At 37.7% G+C, this 18,063-nt stretch overlaps 2 protein-coding genes across 4 annotated transcripts in view; one reads left to right on the forward strand and one right to left on the reverse strand.

The window, feature by feature from the left end:
* SLC44A5 (solute carrier family 44 member 5) overlaps positions 1-18,063 on the reverse strand; it is a 322,073-nt gene that overhangs the window by 113,621 nt on the left and 190,389 nt on the right. For all 3 annotated transcript variants that reach the window (XM_012787740.3, XM_012787716.3, XM_075999403.1), the window contains one exon: positions 1,374-1,422. In XM_012787740.3, coding sequence (XP_012643194.2) covers positions 1,374-1,422 — 49 coding nt within the window. The remainder of the gene's footprint in view (positions 1-1,373; positions 1,423-18,063) is intronic.
* Positions 1-18,063, forward strand: part of ACADM (acyl-CoA dehydrogenase medium chain) — a 277,105-nt gene that overhangs the window by 5,498 nt on the left and 253,544 nt on the right. The gene's annotated exons all lie outside the window — the stretch shown is intronic.

Raw genomic sequence — 18,063 nt, forward strand, 5'->3', positions numbered from 1 at the left:
AGTGTCCCTTTGAATGACTAACCTGGAGCAAGTGACTTGGCTTTGTACAAAATTAGAATAAACTGAATACACAAATGTTTAAAGCTGGGATTGCTATACTTTGGATGTTTGACCATCCAAACCTCGTGTTGAAATTTCATTTCCAATGTTTGAGGTGGGCCTAATGGGAGATGTTTAGGTCATAGGGGTGGATCCCTCCTGAATGGCGTGGTGCCATCCTTGCAGTATGAGTGAGTTCTCACTGTATTAGATCCTGTAAGAGTTCCTCATACAGCTGGCTATTTAAAAGAGCCCAGTACCTCCCTCCCCTCTGTCTTGCTGCTTCTCTTCCCATGTGAATTGCCCACCAGCTTCCCTTCTCCTTCTCCTGTGAGTAGAAGTAGCCTGAGGCTCTCACCAGGAGCCGAGCAGATGCTGGTGCCATGCTTCTTGTACAGCCTGCAGAGCCATTATAAACCAAATAAACCTCTTTTCTGTATAAATTACACAACCTTGGGTATTCCTTTATAGCTATACAAATGGACTAAGACATGGATATTACAGGGATGTAACAGTAAATGCTAATATACATACTGATGGCTGGCAAGTGCAAATGAGCACGCTGATTGCTATTTCACATCACAGTTTATTATGACATACAAATGCCAGAAATCAAAGTCAAAGTTAAGCGAAAAACAGCTACCAACAGCATAATCTTCTCTTCGTATTTAGTCATTTTACCCACCAACCCCCTTTCTGATTAACAGGAAGCCTGGAAATAGAGGGTAAAATAAATAATAGGAAGACTGTGAATTATTGGCTAATTTTAGAATGCCATAAAACCTTGGAGGTGGGAGGGAAGCACCAGCTGAGATGAGTGCATATTTCCCTAGGGCATTTTTAAAGTATCCTAAAGTGCACATGATGCACTGGCGAATGACTACCTCTAAGAAAGTGCTCTGCTTTTGGAATCTGAGTGGCACAAATACCTGGCGTGGAAGAAGTTGGCATAGCAACCTAGAAGTTGCAATGGTAAGTCACAGAGTAAACAGGTACATAAAACAACTGCTTGAATATGTTTGCTTCTCTACAAAGTGGTTACATCTCATAAAGCATTTTTTTTTGGCTTCTCCTTTAGAGAAATACAAACTCTTAGTCTAACAACTTAAGGCAGTTCATTTGCTGACAAGGAGAAGATATTCATGACTCATGGAAACATTTATTCTCTGTACTCTCCCCTTGTAAATCAGTGACATTTAGGCAGAAATAAGTCATTGCCTTCTCACAGCAGATACAATTCTTCATTGACTGGGAAATGGTGCCGAAGAAATAAGATTCCTGTTAATTTTTTTTGTCCGTTAAAAAAGAAATTTCCCAATAAAAGAATTGCTTACCTGTTGACAACGGGGCCCTTGAAATCCGGGTCATGTGGCCTTGCTTGACCTGCATTTAAAACAAAGACCTTTTTAAGCATATAAGCAAGTAGAATGGCAAATAAATAAATATAAAATATTAATAAAGAAAAATCTTCTTCTTGGCTTAACCACTGCTCAGTGTAGTACAAGACTGGGGAGAGTAGTTAAGGACCACATTCCACATGTCCTGTGCACGTTTCACCCCACTGTACTGAGCACCTGCATTGCAGATCGCATCCCGGGCAGCAAAACTTGAAGCCCTTCTGATCTGCAAAACCATTTTACTATCCACCATCACCAAGTGTTGCTGAGGACCTCTGAGGCGCACTGTATAATGCAAGGCACCCGCTTATCTCAGCTCTCCCCTTCCTCTCGGGAGATCAGTCTTTCCTTGAAGATGTTCAAATACTAGGCACTGATGGTTTCCACCATGGTGGCTGTACAGTACATAAAGATTATTATTATATTATATAAATGTTATTTTGTATTGATTTTTAAAGATCCATTAGCAGACTTCATGCCATCTGGAAAGATGTCCTAGTCATTAATTGTTGCATCATGATCATGATATATTACCCTTGTCTTTGACCAGTCTAAGATACACATGGAATGGCTTCTTTCTCCCCACACGTACTGTGTGGGCGGACCCAGTAACAAGTCCTGGGCAAAGGTCTGCATTTTGCAATCTCTAACCTCCTGACTCTTCCCCAACAACCTAAGCACTCCCACCCCTTCCTCTAGGGATTTTTCCCTATAAGAAGGCCTGGTCCTGATTTAAGGACAGAATTTTAAAAGGGATCGGCAAAAAGACCTCTGTCTCAGCAGCCTGACCCTGCCTGTACTCAATGCGGATATTAGACTAAAGAACCCAGAGGCCTCTTCAGTGCAATCACAGGTTAAGGACAGAACAACAGTAAAGGAAGGACAGATTTGCAACGAAAATCCAACAGCCAGTCAGCCAGTGAATATTCATAAAGCATCTATTATATGCTGAGAGCTCCGAGAGGATACAAAAGATGTAAAGGGCATGGTTCCTATCTTAAAGACCTTACAATTGGTGAGCAAGACTGACACAGTGATTCGTTCAACAAATATCTCTTGAGAATCTTTATATACCAGGCCCTGTGTAGCAACACTTGAACAAAGAATATGCCAAATAAAACAATAAAATACTAAATTACGTGGAGCTATGGTTTGAATATTCATCCAAAATTCACATTAAAACTTCATCTTTAATTTGATAGTACTAAGAACTGGGGTCTTTTGGAAAGTGATTAAGTTTTGAGGGGTCCTCCATCGTGAATGGGGTTCATGCCATCATAGAAGAGGCTTCGGAGAGCTGCCTGATCTTTCTCCATCTCTTCTGCTTGTGAGGACACAGTGTTCCTCCCCTTTTCCCCCCTTCTGTCATGTGAAGACACAGCAAGAAAGTACCATCTTGGAAGCAGAAAGCAGCCCTCACCAGACACTGAATCTGCTGGCAGCTTGACCTTGGATCTTCCCAGCTTCAAAAACAGTGAGTAATAATTTTCTGTTGTTTATAAATTACTCACCCTAAAATAGTTTGTTATAACAGCAGAAACAGACTAAGACATGTGGTATCACCCTTAAGTGTTACAAGAGTTCTGAGAAAGTAGGTTTCACCAAACACTAGAGCAGTCAAGAGAGTTTCATTCAAGAAGTGAGATTTCTGTGAAATACTGGAACAAAATGGACCAAACACAAACTCATGTTCATTTTCTGATAATCACTTTATAAATTATTCCACTCACTAATGTTTCTATTTTAATAGCATCAACCTTTCCTTAAACCCAGGTAAGAAACTAGGAGTGACTGATTGAGAATTACATGGGAAAGGAGAAACATTCTGGGTGGATGAAACTAAAATTCTGTTATATCCACAACAGGCGATCAATAAATATTAATAGATCTGCATTGAAAGAGGCACTGCAGGGAATCCAAGGATTAGTGAAGCACACCCTTTGTCTTCAACAAGCTAATAAACTGGTGAACAGGGAGAGAAATAAAGAAAGTAAACACATAGCCACAATTTAAGGCAGACTATGATATCATAAGAGGGGACAAAGATAGTGTTATGAGAGTCTTAGGAAAGGAAAGGTTCATATTGCAGAGATTAGAAAGGAAGTGCTCACGAAGCCACAATATTTTCTGATGGGCAGGTAAAATTTAGATCTGTAGAGATGAAGAAAGTCACAGAGGCAGGAATAAGTAGTATGTTTGTGGGGGTAGTGGAAAAAAATCAGTCTGACTGGAATGATGGATAATGGGATAGAAGGAGGAAAAAATAAAGCTGAATAGATAGTGTGGGACAAAATTGCATAAAGTCTAAAAAACCAGGAAGGAATATATTTCATACATCATGGGCCACCAGGAGCCATAGAAGGATTTTGAACAAAGCAATGACATGGTAGAAGCAGTGTTTAAGGAAGTGTAATCTAGCAGAAGTATGCTGTATTACAATGAGCAAAGTCAAGCAGACTAACTTGGAATCTAATGCAATAATAGAGGCATGAAGCATTGTGATTCACTGCCCAAGTGGTGGCGGAACTGATGGAAAGAGGGATTCGAGGTTCATCACAGAGCGAGGTGTGGCTTAGGGGTTAGGAATAAGAGCTGTGTAGTCAGACTACTTATTCTCTGCTGTTTACTGGCAGGGAGACTCCAGACAGGTCATTTCACTTCTGAAGTCTCGGTTTCCATATTTGTAAATAGGGATAATACTAGTGCCTATCCTATAAAGTTTTTATGAAGGTTAAATTAATTAACATCTGTAAAAGCGCTTAGAACAGTGTCTGGCACTTAGTAAGCCCCCAATAAGTGTTTATTGTTAGTTATTGTTAGTTATTGTTAGATTGATAAAGATAAATAGAACTTGATGAATGGTAAGACTAAAGGTGTGAAAGAAGTGAATGATGGCCTCAAATCAAGTGACTCTAGATCTTCTGGAAGTTGTAATTCTCAATTACTCCTAGTCTCCTACCTAGGTTTAAGAAAAGATTGATGCTATTAAAACAAGAACATTAGTGGGTGGAAGAATTTGTAAAGTGGTTATAAGAAAATGAAAATGACTTTGTTTTTGGTCCATTTGAATCTGAAGTGACATTCTATTTAAAGTCCAACATTCAACTGGAGTTAAAAAACTGAAGTCTTAAAAGGGAGTTAAATATTGAGGTATTTGGAAGTCATAAAGTTTATATCATGAAAAGAGATAAACTCCATAAAGGAAAACATCAGGATCTGTCAGATGGAGAGTAATATTATTACAAAGATGATAACAACAATATTTGATTTGCTTTTAGCACCAAGTGCTAAGCACTGTACTAGGTGCTTTATATGCATTATTTTTCTTACTTTGTTACAGTAATCTTATTATGTATGTGGGTTGGAAATTATTATTAGCCCCTCTTAACAGATGTAAAAAATGAGGCACAGAGAGGTTAAGGAACATGCCCATAGTCACACAGTTAATAAATGATGCACCTGGAATTCCCACTCTGCCAAGTCTATTGCAGACGAACTGAGCCTACTGGTCATACCCTGCAAGACCAACTTCAGGGGAAAGTGTGTAAGACACTTCCTGTTTGAGACAGTCTGTGTGTCTCTGCCTCTGCAACAGATAATGTTAGAAGTTTCTATGTCCTTTATCTGGGAAATGAATATCCCCATTCTCCCCAACCCACAGGGGTGGGTCTCTAGCAGCCTTGTTTTCTTCCTTGTGCCTGTTCCCTGGCTATGGCCAACTGAATCTAGTTTGGACATGGGACTCATGCTGAGCCAGATTCTCTATCCAAGGAATTTAGAATTAGAATGGACAGTGAATTACTCTCAGTAGGAGTTTGGAACTGCAAAACATAAACCTTCAAGACCAAAGGAGCAGATCTGACCTTAAGAAAGAAATTATTGAAGCTGATGTGCAAAGAGAAACAGATGGAAGTCTTGATGGCCTTTTCATTCTTGGTCTAGTTCCTACCTGAGGCCCAGGGTTGAGTTTCTGAGATACCTGTAGCTTTATTCTGACTTCCCTTTTCTTGCTTTTAACTAGTTCAAGTTGGTTATGTGCAAAGAGTTCTACTAATAATTCAGTCTCTCTTGACTTGCATTTCAACAATTCATTTTAACATTTTTATATTCTTGCCATGAACACGTGGTGGGGATATAAGGATGAATTCTTGCAACTAAGTCTGCTTTTATGAATCTTACAATTGAATAAGAAACATAAGCTCAAGACATAATTTCAACACCGTGTGGTAAAAACCCTAATAGAAACTGTAAGGCTGGTGGCTGGCCTCCCTCCCCTCCCTAGATCAAAAAGAAAAGGCTCACAAGACCAGACCTGCCAAAGACTGCTGCCAGGCCCTGCTGAAAACAACCACACCTAGATGTCCACCCAGATAAGACAGTTTTGGTTCCTAGATTCCACAAATATCACCAGCTCCTCCTATTTCTCAATAACCACTGAAGGTCACAGTGAAAAATCCCCAGCTCTTCCCACCAAAAGTCCCTGGTCTGCCTCAAACAGTATTAAAGCCCTAACCCCATCCAAATAGATGCGACTTCTTGGGCCCCCCCTCTCCTGGGACCCACGAACCTCACCCAGAAGCACTCAATAAAGCCACGTTGTTTGGCCCCACTCTCTCTCTGTCTCTTTTCTTTTCACCACTGCAAAAAACTTTACAGAGACATGCAGGGGGTGATGTGGAGCACACAGTAGGTGATGAGTGGACAGGCTTTGCAAACTCCTAGCACTCAACTCTGGCTCCACTTTCTGCCCACCTCTGACCCCTGTGCTCTCTAACTTGAATTTTTCACTATGATTGTGAATACTAATGTTTGTGTTATTCCTGGTTCTAAGTTTCAGTTACCAAATATATCTAAACAGCTGAAATATCTTGCCCCCCCCAATACCAAATACTCCAATTCAATAGGTCCAAGGTGAAGGGGGAGCTGAGAGTCTTTAATGTTAAATATCCCACTAATTGACTGTGATGCACAGGCAGATTTGGGGACCACTAGTCTAGCTGATTTTATTATTAATTTTATAACTTCTATCCCAGTTCATACATAGTCCTTAATTCTAGCTCTATGTAACAGGCTATACCTAATGGAGTAAGTGGGGAGAAAAGCAAGTATTTATGACGTGAGCTTTGGGAAACACTACAATTTGGGATAAGAGGCAAAATGAAAGAATGGTAGGAAGGGACACAGACATTCAAGAAAGTCAAAGAATTTCAAAAAAGAAGAAGGATCATAAATTCCACATGAAATTTAGTCTTATTTATACCAGAGACCACTCTGTGAGCTGAATAAAATCTTAAGAACTCCCCAGCTAACCTAATGGACCCCCTCTTGACCAAGGAGACTGCAGAAATACACTTAAGCTGAGTTGCTGGCCATAAGAAGGGAGGTCAGACCTGCCTCCTCATGCCCCCCTCCCTTCTTATAGATGTCCTTTGTAACTAATTACCAGGCCTAAGGCTATGTAAGACAAAGCTTGAACCACAGCTACAGGTCTTCAATTTACCCAATAGATCTCCTGAGCCTACGGCCAGTGGCTTATCTCTGATTAACAAGCTTCCTTATCTTAACTTAAAACATTCCAAGCCTTTTGACAAAGCTTCATTTCTTTAACCAATTACAAATCAAAGAATCCACCTTTTGAGGCCAAACCAGTATATACCTCCCATGTACTGATTTATGACTTTATATGTAATTCCTGTGTCCCTGAAATGTATAAAACCAAACTGTAACCCAATCATGGTGAGATCACTTGCTCAAGGCTTCTTGGGCATGACTCTAGGCCATGGTCCTTATACTTGGCTCCAAATAAACCTCTTTATTTTACAGAGTTTGGGTTCTTTTCTGTTGACATCTCTAAGGGCTTTACACATAGGTCTACCACTTTACACAATTCCACAGAGAATGCAATGTGAATTATACTTTCTTGAGCTGTGTAATGCAATAGCCCTGGCATATTTATGTTATTTAATGTTCCCAATAATTAATTCCATTTTAATGGAATGAAATATACCATTATTATCATTCTATTTTATAAATGAGAAAGTGGAGGCACAGAGGGGTGAGCTAATTTGCCCTAGCCCACTCCATCAACAAGAGGTAGAGGTGGCATTGGAAGACAGTTTGACTCCAAAGCCTGTGTTGAACTGTTGAGTTTGGCAATCTCATTCTCTGTTCTCAGTTCTTGGTGTACTCTTGGCTGAAGAATGAGTGGACACACCAAAGTAAGGCAAGCACGAGGTGAAATTTATTGAGGCGGGAATAAGATAGGATTATAGAGCAAGGGCAAGATACATATGCCACAGATGACAACTGGATCCCTTGTCAGAGCAACAGAGACCTTGGTTATGGTCTGGGTCTTGTTTTATAGTGTCTGGATAGGGACTTCCCCATGGTTCAGATATCACCATGGAACCATTTTGATGAACAGTTGGGAGCTATAAGAACTTAGTCTTACTGTGCATGAAGATCTCCCATGAGCCTCCCTGAAAACCCATTTGTGGGGGTGAGGGGCAATGTAGATTTAAGCTAATGACATGATAATTAATCTTAGGTTGTCCTAAGTCACCTTCTAGACTCTATTGTAGGTCTGCCACTTGGACTGTGGGCTAGAGTTCTCTGCATTCTTTCACAGTTGCCCTGCTAAGTACTGACTGGTAGATTGGTAGAGCATTCTCTCCTCCCTCAGGTATGGCAGTCATTCGTGAAAGGATTAAGGCGGGCAGCACTGAGATGAGGGCCTGGGGCCCGCCCTTGTCCTTCCCAGGTTGGGCAATTACTCCAGGCAGCACCAAGGCAATGCACCCACTTTCATCCCTAGGAGACCTGGATTCCCTCACTATCTACCTAACAGACCAGTAAGTTGCTCATTGGTGAGCTTACATTCCACAGATGAGTAGGGAGAAAAGACAGAGTGAAAGGGGTTAACTACTTATATTGATCCTGTAATTATTTGCTGTTTACATTAAATGTAGGAAATATTAGTTTAAAAGTATCTAGGCTGGCTTCCTAGTTTGATGTGATTTGTACCTCACCAAGTGAAAAAGTGGACCTCAGTGTAAATGAAATGCCATTGTCAGATCTGCCTGAAAAGCTGACACTTTCTGATTGTAAATCCTGGCTGCCTTACATTTCAGTTAAAAATACACTAAAACCACAGTCAAATGATAAGATTGAGCTGATTCCATAGAGTAATGACAGCTGGAAAGTAATGACCTCGCCCTGCCCCCAGTTGCATGCAGAATGTTATTGTCATGCAAATTTTTTATTTCCTGCAAATCAATACAGGGCAGTGCTTTCAGAAGGCCCCTCATATGCTCTAATTGCATCTCTGGAATAAATAGACTGTGGGTCCAGTTAAATGAAAAGAGCCACAGTACTTCACTGTCACATGGCTTAGCTTATTAAATACAATTCCTATTTCTCACTTAAAGAAAAGAAATTTAAAAACCCTGAAATTAGCTAATACCTTATAAGCTTCTTAAGTTCATTTGATTTTATAATCACCAAAATGATTGTCTTATGACAGTAGAATCCCTGGAAAACATTTATTAGAGATAGCTACACATCCGTGATTGCAGTTAACAGCTCGTATTGCACCCATACAATGCAATTTCCTTACTAGAAATACTCATGAAGATTAAGGAAAATAGTTCAGGTAATTAATTCAATTCATAGGCACTGATTTCACATGACTCAATTGAAAGCAAATGGCGAGATAAAGCAGCCACTCATGCTTAGTAAGACTCTTTTCTTTAAAAGCAATCTGTTTCTCAAAGAAAAATGACAATATAACTATCATTGATCAGCTATAAAAAGCAAAAATCCAAAACATTTAATTTTCTTCCTGCAGGAATATTCTCCTTCAGAGAACCTAATGTAATTCGGAGAGCAAAAGGAGAACTAAGGTGAGACAAATAAGTGTTCTAGGACTTAAAAGAGACCTATTATGAGCAGGTAAGTCAGATAACTTTTCAACAAGCATGGAAAAATGGAGCAGTACAAAATTAAGACTTGCTTTAATATTCAACAATAGCCAGTAGAGAGCTGTGAATAATTCAATACTTGTTTTACTTTAGTTTTCAATGTGGTTTATGGTGTTGTATCTATAAAAGAAGTCCTGTCATTTCATCAAAAGAAACGGTTCCCTTTGCCTGCCAGTGTCAGCAAAGAATAAGGAATCATGTTCTTTGCCATTTCATACAGGATGATGTTCCCTCTTCTTAGCCCCACACACATGGCCCTTCATGATCTGGCCCATCTCACCGGCCGTATCTCTGACCATTCTGTTCTTTAAACTTGATCTTCAGCAATTCTGTACTACTTATGCTTCTCCCTTTTTCGTATTCTGTTACCTCTGACGCATATGACATTTTCCTCCTTGTTCCCTTGACAATGGCTAATGAAAGCCTGTGCTTCCCCTCATAAATTCCCCGCTCTCTAGAAGGGCAAGGACCAAGACATTCTCCTGGCCATATGCCGGTGAGTGGAGCCCACTTTGACTGGAGATCAATGCTGAGAATCTTCAAATAACCCCATCCCATTCATCTCCAAGACACAGGTGCTTCTATTATTTGCATTGTTGTACTCAGCACACTTCATCACAAGGCATTTGTTTACATGTTGTGGCAGACAGAATAATGGCCTCCCAAAGATGCCCACATCCTAATCCCCAGAACCTGTGAATTGTCACCTTGCATGGGGAAAGGGATTTTGCAGATGTGATTACATTAAGAACAATGAGATGGGGAGATTATCCTGGATTATCTATGTGAGCCCAATTTAATCACAAGGGTCCCTTAAATGGCGAAGAGGGAGGCAGATGAGTCAGAGGAGGAAATACAACACCAGAAACAAGATTGGGGTAATGCAATGTGAGGAAAACTTGACTGGCCATTTCTGGCTTTGAAGGAGGAAGAGAGTCATGAGTTAAAGAATGCAGCAGCATCTGGAAGCTGGAAAAAGTAAGCAAATGGATCTACCCCTGGAGCCTCTAGAAAGGAGCACAGCCTGCTGACATCTTGATTTTAGCTCATTGAGACCTATTTTAGACTTCTGACCTCTAGAATTGTAAGATAATAAATTTGTCTTATTTTAAATCAAAAGTTTGTGATAATTCGTTACAACAGCAATAGGAAGGATAATTCGTTACAACAGCAACATGACCATTTCTCCCACTGGATTAATAAATAGCTCCTTTGGGGTAGAAACTAGATCTCAGTTATTGCTCTATTCCTGTTACCTACATTTGTGCCTGGTATATACACAGCAGCGCTCAATAAATATTTATAGAGTAAATTTTAAAAGAATGTTGATGTAATTTTGATATCTTATATTTTTAATTTAGGTTATGAAAATAACCTAAATAGAAGATGGACCTTGACAATCACCAGCTAATCATTTTAGCTAGATTTCAACTTGGATTAAAGGCAAGTTAATAGACTCCTAGAATTACATTGATGGGAAAAATTGCACCCCTTATAACCAACACTAATTCAGCATCCAATTTGTAATGTCAAGATCAGTAGAAGTTAACAAAGAAAGTAAGTGAGGAAATATCCCATATTGGCGAATAAAAATTGGTATCAAATTACCTGATAGAAAATGTCATCTCTATCACCTACAAGCAATATGATCTCGGGAGAATTACTTTTTGCCTCTCTGAACTTCCATTTCACCATCCATAAAATGATAGATAGTAGATAAAAAATAAAAAAGGTTGGAAACAATTTCTGCCTTCAGAGGCGACCAACTAACATGAGAAATAGTAAAATATATATAAATAACCCTCATAACCAAAGCAGATCAGTATAGAATCAATAAAACCCAAATTTTGTTGAATTGACATATTGGCTAAAAGTAATACCAGGAAGTAACACTAGGAAGGTTTTGATGACCAAGCTGGGGGTGATAATTATGGAATAACTTTTTGGAGGAGAGGAATTCTAAGGATGCTTAGAGGAAAGAATGTGCGGTGTGTGAAAGCTGGACAAAAGCACCTGTGCCGTTATAACAAAGAGCCATGCCTGGGAGAGGAGCATGACAGCAGTTAGGGGAATTAAGCACAGTATTCAGGAGTTGGAGTAGGCCTCAGAGAGCCCCTAAAGTCTCCTGGGAGAGTAACACAATTGTCATGTGTTTACGTATTTGCGAGATGCAGAGGAAATAGAGAAGTTAAGGCGGATGAACCAACAAGGAGATTGCTGTCATATTTCAGACATAAAATGGTAGGTGCCTGAGTGAGGCTGTAGCAGTGAGAGAAGATAAGGCAATTCGAGGAGCATATCAGAGGAATACATTTGGTGGGGGTGAAAGAAAGGGCATGGTACCATGCTTCATCACCTAACAACAGCAATGCCTCATGCAGAAAATGATGCGTGCTGCAGAAAGTCATCTCAGGCAGAAACATGACCCCTCGTTGGACATGATGAGATTAATGGAAATGCAAATGAGACTCCTTCAGCACTGATTTCAAACCAAACAATACAATGGTATCGTGACCTTATGATGGTTGTTTTTCTCCCAGCCTGACTTCTTAAACATATGGGTTGGCAAATCACCCTATATTATACCAAGAATGTCAAATCTCCCATTTTAAGAAAGGCTTTTCTAATGACAAGGATGGTTTCTAAGTAGTTTGCATCATCATTTGAAATAATTTGCCCATATGAACACAGATTATAAACAACTGAGTTATAATCTTAGAAGTAATACCTTAAAGAAGCAACCTTCACCTCCATTGAGCAGGCAAAAGAAAACATACATAAAGCACTCAGGCTGCTTCTTAATAGACTGATTTTATATAGGCAGTTCTGAAAGCTGCACATTTAGGGGCATTGGAAATGCACTTTTAAAAAAATGATTTTTCTTGACTACTGTGACAAAGCAGTGAATTTGTGCTATAGAACAGCCATGAATTATTGGATAATCACACATCTTCTCAGAATAAATAAAATTCTGAATCAATATTGATTTAAAAAGAAAGTCTGGAAGCAAACAAGAACATGAATTGAGTTTGAAGGTTATCACCTTGGGTTTTCTAATATTTCTTTCTAGCCACATTTGTATTTTATTGCTCAAAATGAGGTATTAAAAAAAAAGACCCATGACATACTCTAATTATATTAGAACAACTCCTTATTTTCCTCTAGTTTCATGGGTTATACATTTCATTATCTTTCCAGGTCTTTTCCCACATCTCTTAAAAAATAACAATTTTACAACCAAAGATGGAAAATGAACAGCATATTTATTCACCCTAAATATACACATAAGGGACTTCATCTTGCCTTCATCAGAGTTCAGGCAACAGCACAGTAAATGAATAAACGTTAGAGAAAATGATAATTTTCAACATTATATAAATATAAAAATTAACTTTTGTAGAGAAGGAGAAAATTGTCCTTAAAGTTATAGTTGAGTGAAAGACTTTCGATGAAACTAAAGAATAAATGCTAGTAAAGAAAAATAGCAAGAATTTGTCACTTTATCACAAGTGCATAAAGCAGTTTGGTGGCTAATAATAACATCTCTCCTGTTTCCTCATATCATCCACAGGTTATTGATGAGAATGAAAGTAAACTGCTTATCAACTCTGACTTTTGCCACAACTCAGGAAGATAGAAGATAATAATCAGTGGAAAAGCATCCCTATTCCTGGGCCTGAAGTGAAGGAAACAAAACATGTCCTAGTGCATAATTTCTACCCATAATGCATCATGATCCAAAAATGAAAACCACAGGTGGAGTACACTATTAGAATCTCTATCACATGGATGCCTCAACTTACAGGGTGATTGAGGAAAAATTTTAGTAAACTATTGTCTCTCACCAATGGGTCAGGCCAGTCACTTTAGAATTGCAAACAGGGGCAACAGCAAACGGTAGGGAAACATACAACCTACAGCAGGGCTAAGGGAGTGATGGTGGAGGGGTATAAGTCACAGATCAAGATAATGACTTAAAATAGATGCCTGGGGGCTTATCTCATTCCCTTCTGGAGTACTACTGTGTTTCCCCGAAAATAAGACAGGGTCTTATACTTATTTTTCCTAAAGAAGACACCCTGGGGCTTATTTTCAGGGGATGTGTTATTGTTTTTAAGTACAGTACAACAATCTACATTTATTCAAATATAGTTAAGTCATCTTCTTCTGGAACATCATCATAACTCTCCAAACCCCAAATTCCATCCTGAATTTCTTGCAACTCTAGTTTCTTTAGAACCATTGGCCCCAATCTCTCATGTCCAGCAATAGAGCTCTCATGGGGCAGATGAGAAGGGCTGCTCATCTTCTTTACCGCTCCTCGAGATAATGCATGGGTTGTGCAGATACACTGCGTAGCCACGCCCATCACTAGGTCTTATTTTTGGGTAGGGCTTATATTGCGCAAATGCTTAGAAATCCTGCTAGGGTTTATTTTATGGCTAGGTCTTACTTTCAGGGAAACACGGTAGCTCCATAGACAAAGTCAAAGATACAATAGCCTAGATTTTACACTTGTAAATTTAATGGAGCATATGTGAAGTAGAAACACTCATGAATTTTTTTTCTCACAAAATGGATTTTTCACAGAGAAAGAGTGAACATATTATGAACTAATTGTCAAGAGAAATTTTGGGATTACTTCTTTTATACGCTGCATAGATTTAGAAGAGGGAGTGAAAGACTAGAGAAGGGAAATCTAACATTTAAGACAAGAATTTGCCTCATATTCTGTCATGATATCAGTAGTACAAAACTGTGAAGATAAATCTGTAAGAAAAACTATACTTGTTAGCTGCAATTCCAAAAGTATGGTACTTTAATATCTCTCTCTCTGTACAAACAACTACAAATTCTGGATCTAAAGCTTAAAGAACATCTATTGCTTTTAGGACTGAAAAACTGACAAAATAGTGGAGAAATATCAGGCCAAAACCTAGTAAAAGTGAGGACCAGAGAGAGAAGGATACTACAGCCACTAAACTTCAAAGATATTTACCAACTTAGCAAATTCCATGAGTAAGGGGGCAGAAGACACAGCCCAGAGGTTTTCCAAGATGAGGAATCAACTAGACTTTCCCTCCATAAAGTTGGAACTTCAAAGAGCTACATCCTCAGAATCAAACCCATCATACATTTAAGCAAATTACCTTGGCACTGAGCAGAAAGATGAGGGGACTCACTCTCACCTGAATTCCCAGTGTATATGAAGTAATCTAAACTGGATTCAATCTGTAGGTGCTCCTAGAAAACTGACAGATGACAACAAAAGACCACTGTTGGGATGTACCTTTATTCTAAGCATTCTAATAAATAATTTTTTTCCAAAGAAAATATACAGCTGACAATAAAAACATTACATAAGGAAATAAGACACTATGAAAGAACTAGATCATCAACAAACAGAAACAGACCCACAAAGTATTTAGATATTTAAATTATTAGTCCCAGATTATATAAAACAACTATGTTTATTGTTTTTCAGAAATAAAAGAAAAACTTCAATATAAATGTGAAAAACTATTTTAAAAATTACCTAGTGGATTTGAAAATGAAATAAATTCAATCTGGAAGTGAAAACCACAACAAATGAAATGTGAAACTCAATGGAAAAGTTTGACATCAGATTAGACACAGCTGAAGAAACAACTGGCAAACTTGAAAATAAGTCAAAATAAATTATTCAGAATGCAGCATAGAGAAACAAAGGGATAGAAAATATTAAAGAATAGTTGCTACACTAAAGATGGAGTAAGAAGTTCTAACATATATCAAATTAGATTTCCAGAAAAAGAACAGAGATGATAGAGAGAGGCAATTAAAATTAGTAACTGCCAACATGGAATTCTATATCTGGTCAAATTATGTTCAAGAGAAAGGGCAAAATAAAAATACTTTCAGGAAAAACAAACAAAAAACCAAAACAAAACAAAAGAAAGAATTTGCCACCAGCAGGCCCTCACTAAAATATATTGAGTAAATATTTGTGACAGAAGAAAAAGTGAGCCAGCTGGAAGACTTTTGATAAATGAAGAAATGCAGAGTGAAGAACTTTGGTGGGAGGAGAATGATCACTGACTATATAAAGCAATAATAATAAAGTCTTGTGGGACAAAATAAAACTAGAGAAAATTATGGCAATAATAGAATATAATCCAAGAGTTGAAGTATTATAGATTTTTGCATTATGTAGAAAAAGGGTGAAATATTCATGAACTTTAAACTTTTATAACTATGCATGCTATAATTTTAAAAGAGTAGAATCAGTATATTTTATTTCCAGACTAGTAGAGGAAGGAAAATGGAATAAGAAATATTAGTCCATCCATAGTTAGGTAAAAAAGAAAAGAAAATTAAACATAGAACAGTGAGAGTAATGAGAAAGCACAACATAAGATGATATAGATTGTTATGGACTGAATGCTTGTGCTCTCCCCACCCCCCATTCACATGTTGAAGCCCTAACCCCTACTATGATGGTATTTGGAATTGGGGGCCTTTGAGGGTGGTTAGGTTTAGATGGGGTCATGTAGGTGGGGCCCCCATGATGGGATTAGTGTCCTCATAAGAGGAAGAAAAACCAAAGTTCTTTTCTCTTTGCCATGTGACAATACAGCAAGAAGATAGCCATTTATAAGCTCAAAATTGAGCACTCAATAGGAACTGAATCAGCCCACACCTTGATCTTGAACTTTCCAGTCTCCAGAACTTTGAGAAATAAATGTCTAGTGTCTAAGCCACTCAGTCTATGATATTTTGTTATAGTAGCCCAAGCAGACTAAGACATATATAAACTTAAGTTTATTGACAATTACATTATCTATAAATGAACAAAATATGCCTATAAAAGATAACATTGTCACACTGGATAATACATATGTGTGTGTATATATATACATATAATTAAGATAAAAGAATTTGAAACAAAAGGGTGGAAAAAGATAAAGTATGTAAATATTAACCAAAAGAAGGGAGTTGTAGTTGATCTCTAAAAACAGAAATTATAATAAAACACATTGCTAGCAATAAAGAGGATCATTTCATAATGACAAAAGGTTTAATTAACCTTTGTAACAGTTTTAATTATATGCACTTAATAGCAAAATTTAAAATGTAAATATATAAAACTACAAGAAGAGACAAATCCACAATCATAGCAGAGATTTTAATGCATTTTCTCAGTATTATATCAAATACTATGATTGAATAGACAAAAAAATCAGTAAGCATATAATTCTTTTTAATAAATCGTGACAGGACAATGGGTATTCATAAAGAAAAAATAATAAACTTGGACACCTGCTTCATATGAGACCCAAAAATCAATTCTAGGTAGAAATGTGAGAAGTGAAAGGTAAAATTGTAAAACCTTTATGACCTCAGAGAGAAGATTTATTAAGCAACACAAAAATACCAGTTATAAAGTGAGTCCGTATGTAGGGAAATAGATGGAAGGCATTTTTACATTTAAAGGAAGCAGGCTTTCTTCCTTCTCTTACACTTAGTATCAATAAATGACTTCTAATGAAAGGGAAAGCATCGCCACACTCGGCAAGATGTGTGTGTGCTCTGATGTTCCCAACCCCACAAGGAGCATCAGGTTTTGAAGATGGGACTGAGAGTGGTTGTACTGAGAGTAGTTTAGAAAGCCAGGAGTAGCCACTGTGAGAGGCTCCCATTCCAGTCTTTGATATTCCCACACAATCAAAAAAAGCACTAGTTATTATGAATAATAAATTTACAACAAAAATAAGAAATTTGTGCATGAGAAGACTCAATAAAGAGGGGGAGGAACAAGACAACCATAGAGGATACTTCTTACACCTATAACATTGAATTAATATGTATAGAATATAGAAAGAACTTCTGTTTAAAAAAAAGACCAGAAACTTAACAAAAATATGAGAAGAGGACTTGGATAGGAACTTCAGAAGAGAAAATCCAAATGATCAATAAATAATGAAGAAGTGTCCAATCTCATTAATAATTAAGAATAGGTAAACTAAAACCACAAAGACAAATTGCTATATATCCCTAAAGATGTACAAAAAATGAAAAACTTGATAATATGGTGTGTTAACAAAGGTATAGAGTAATGGGAACTCTTATACACTGCTAGTGAGAACCATTTGCATGTTTAGCATGAGCTGATCCTATGGCCAAGTAATTTCACTCCTAAATATATAACCTAAACTACTGCCTATGCTCGTAAAGATACACATAGAATGAGGTTCATTGTAGCATGATTTGTAGGAGCCAAAAATTCAAAACAATTCAGTGTTCATCAAAAGTAGTAAAGATTCATGAATTATGATATAGTCACATAATAGATACTAAGCAGTTACCTCTTTGTAGGAGGTAACTACTTTCCTGAATTTTGTAATGATTATTTCCTTCCTTTCTTATAGCTTACCCTCTCTTATGCCTTCCTAAATAATTTAGTTTGGGCTACTTTTGGCTTTACATAGACAGAATCAGATGATACATGAGTCTTTTTTTATTTTACCTCTTATCATTATGTTTGTTTGTTAGATTTGTACAGCTATATGCTCTCTCTCTTTCAGACACACACACAGACACTCATAAAAATGGAAGAAAACAAAAGACTACATTCCAAACAAGAACTCCAAAATGGGATATCAATATTA

This window comes from Microcebus murinus, chromosome 2 (assembly GCF_040939455.1).
Source record: "Microcebus murinus isolate Inina chromosome 2, M.murinus_Inina_mat1.0, whole genome shotgun sequence".
NCBI classification, from domain to species: Eukaryota; Metazoa; Chordata; class Mammalia; order Primates; family Cheirogaleidae; genus Microcebus; species Microcebus murinus.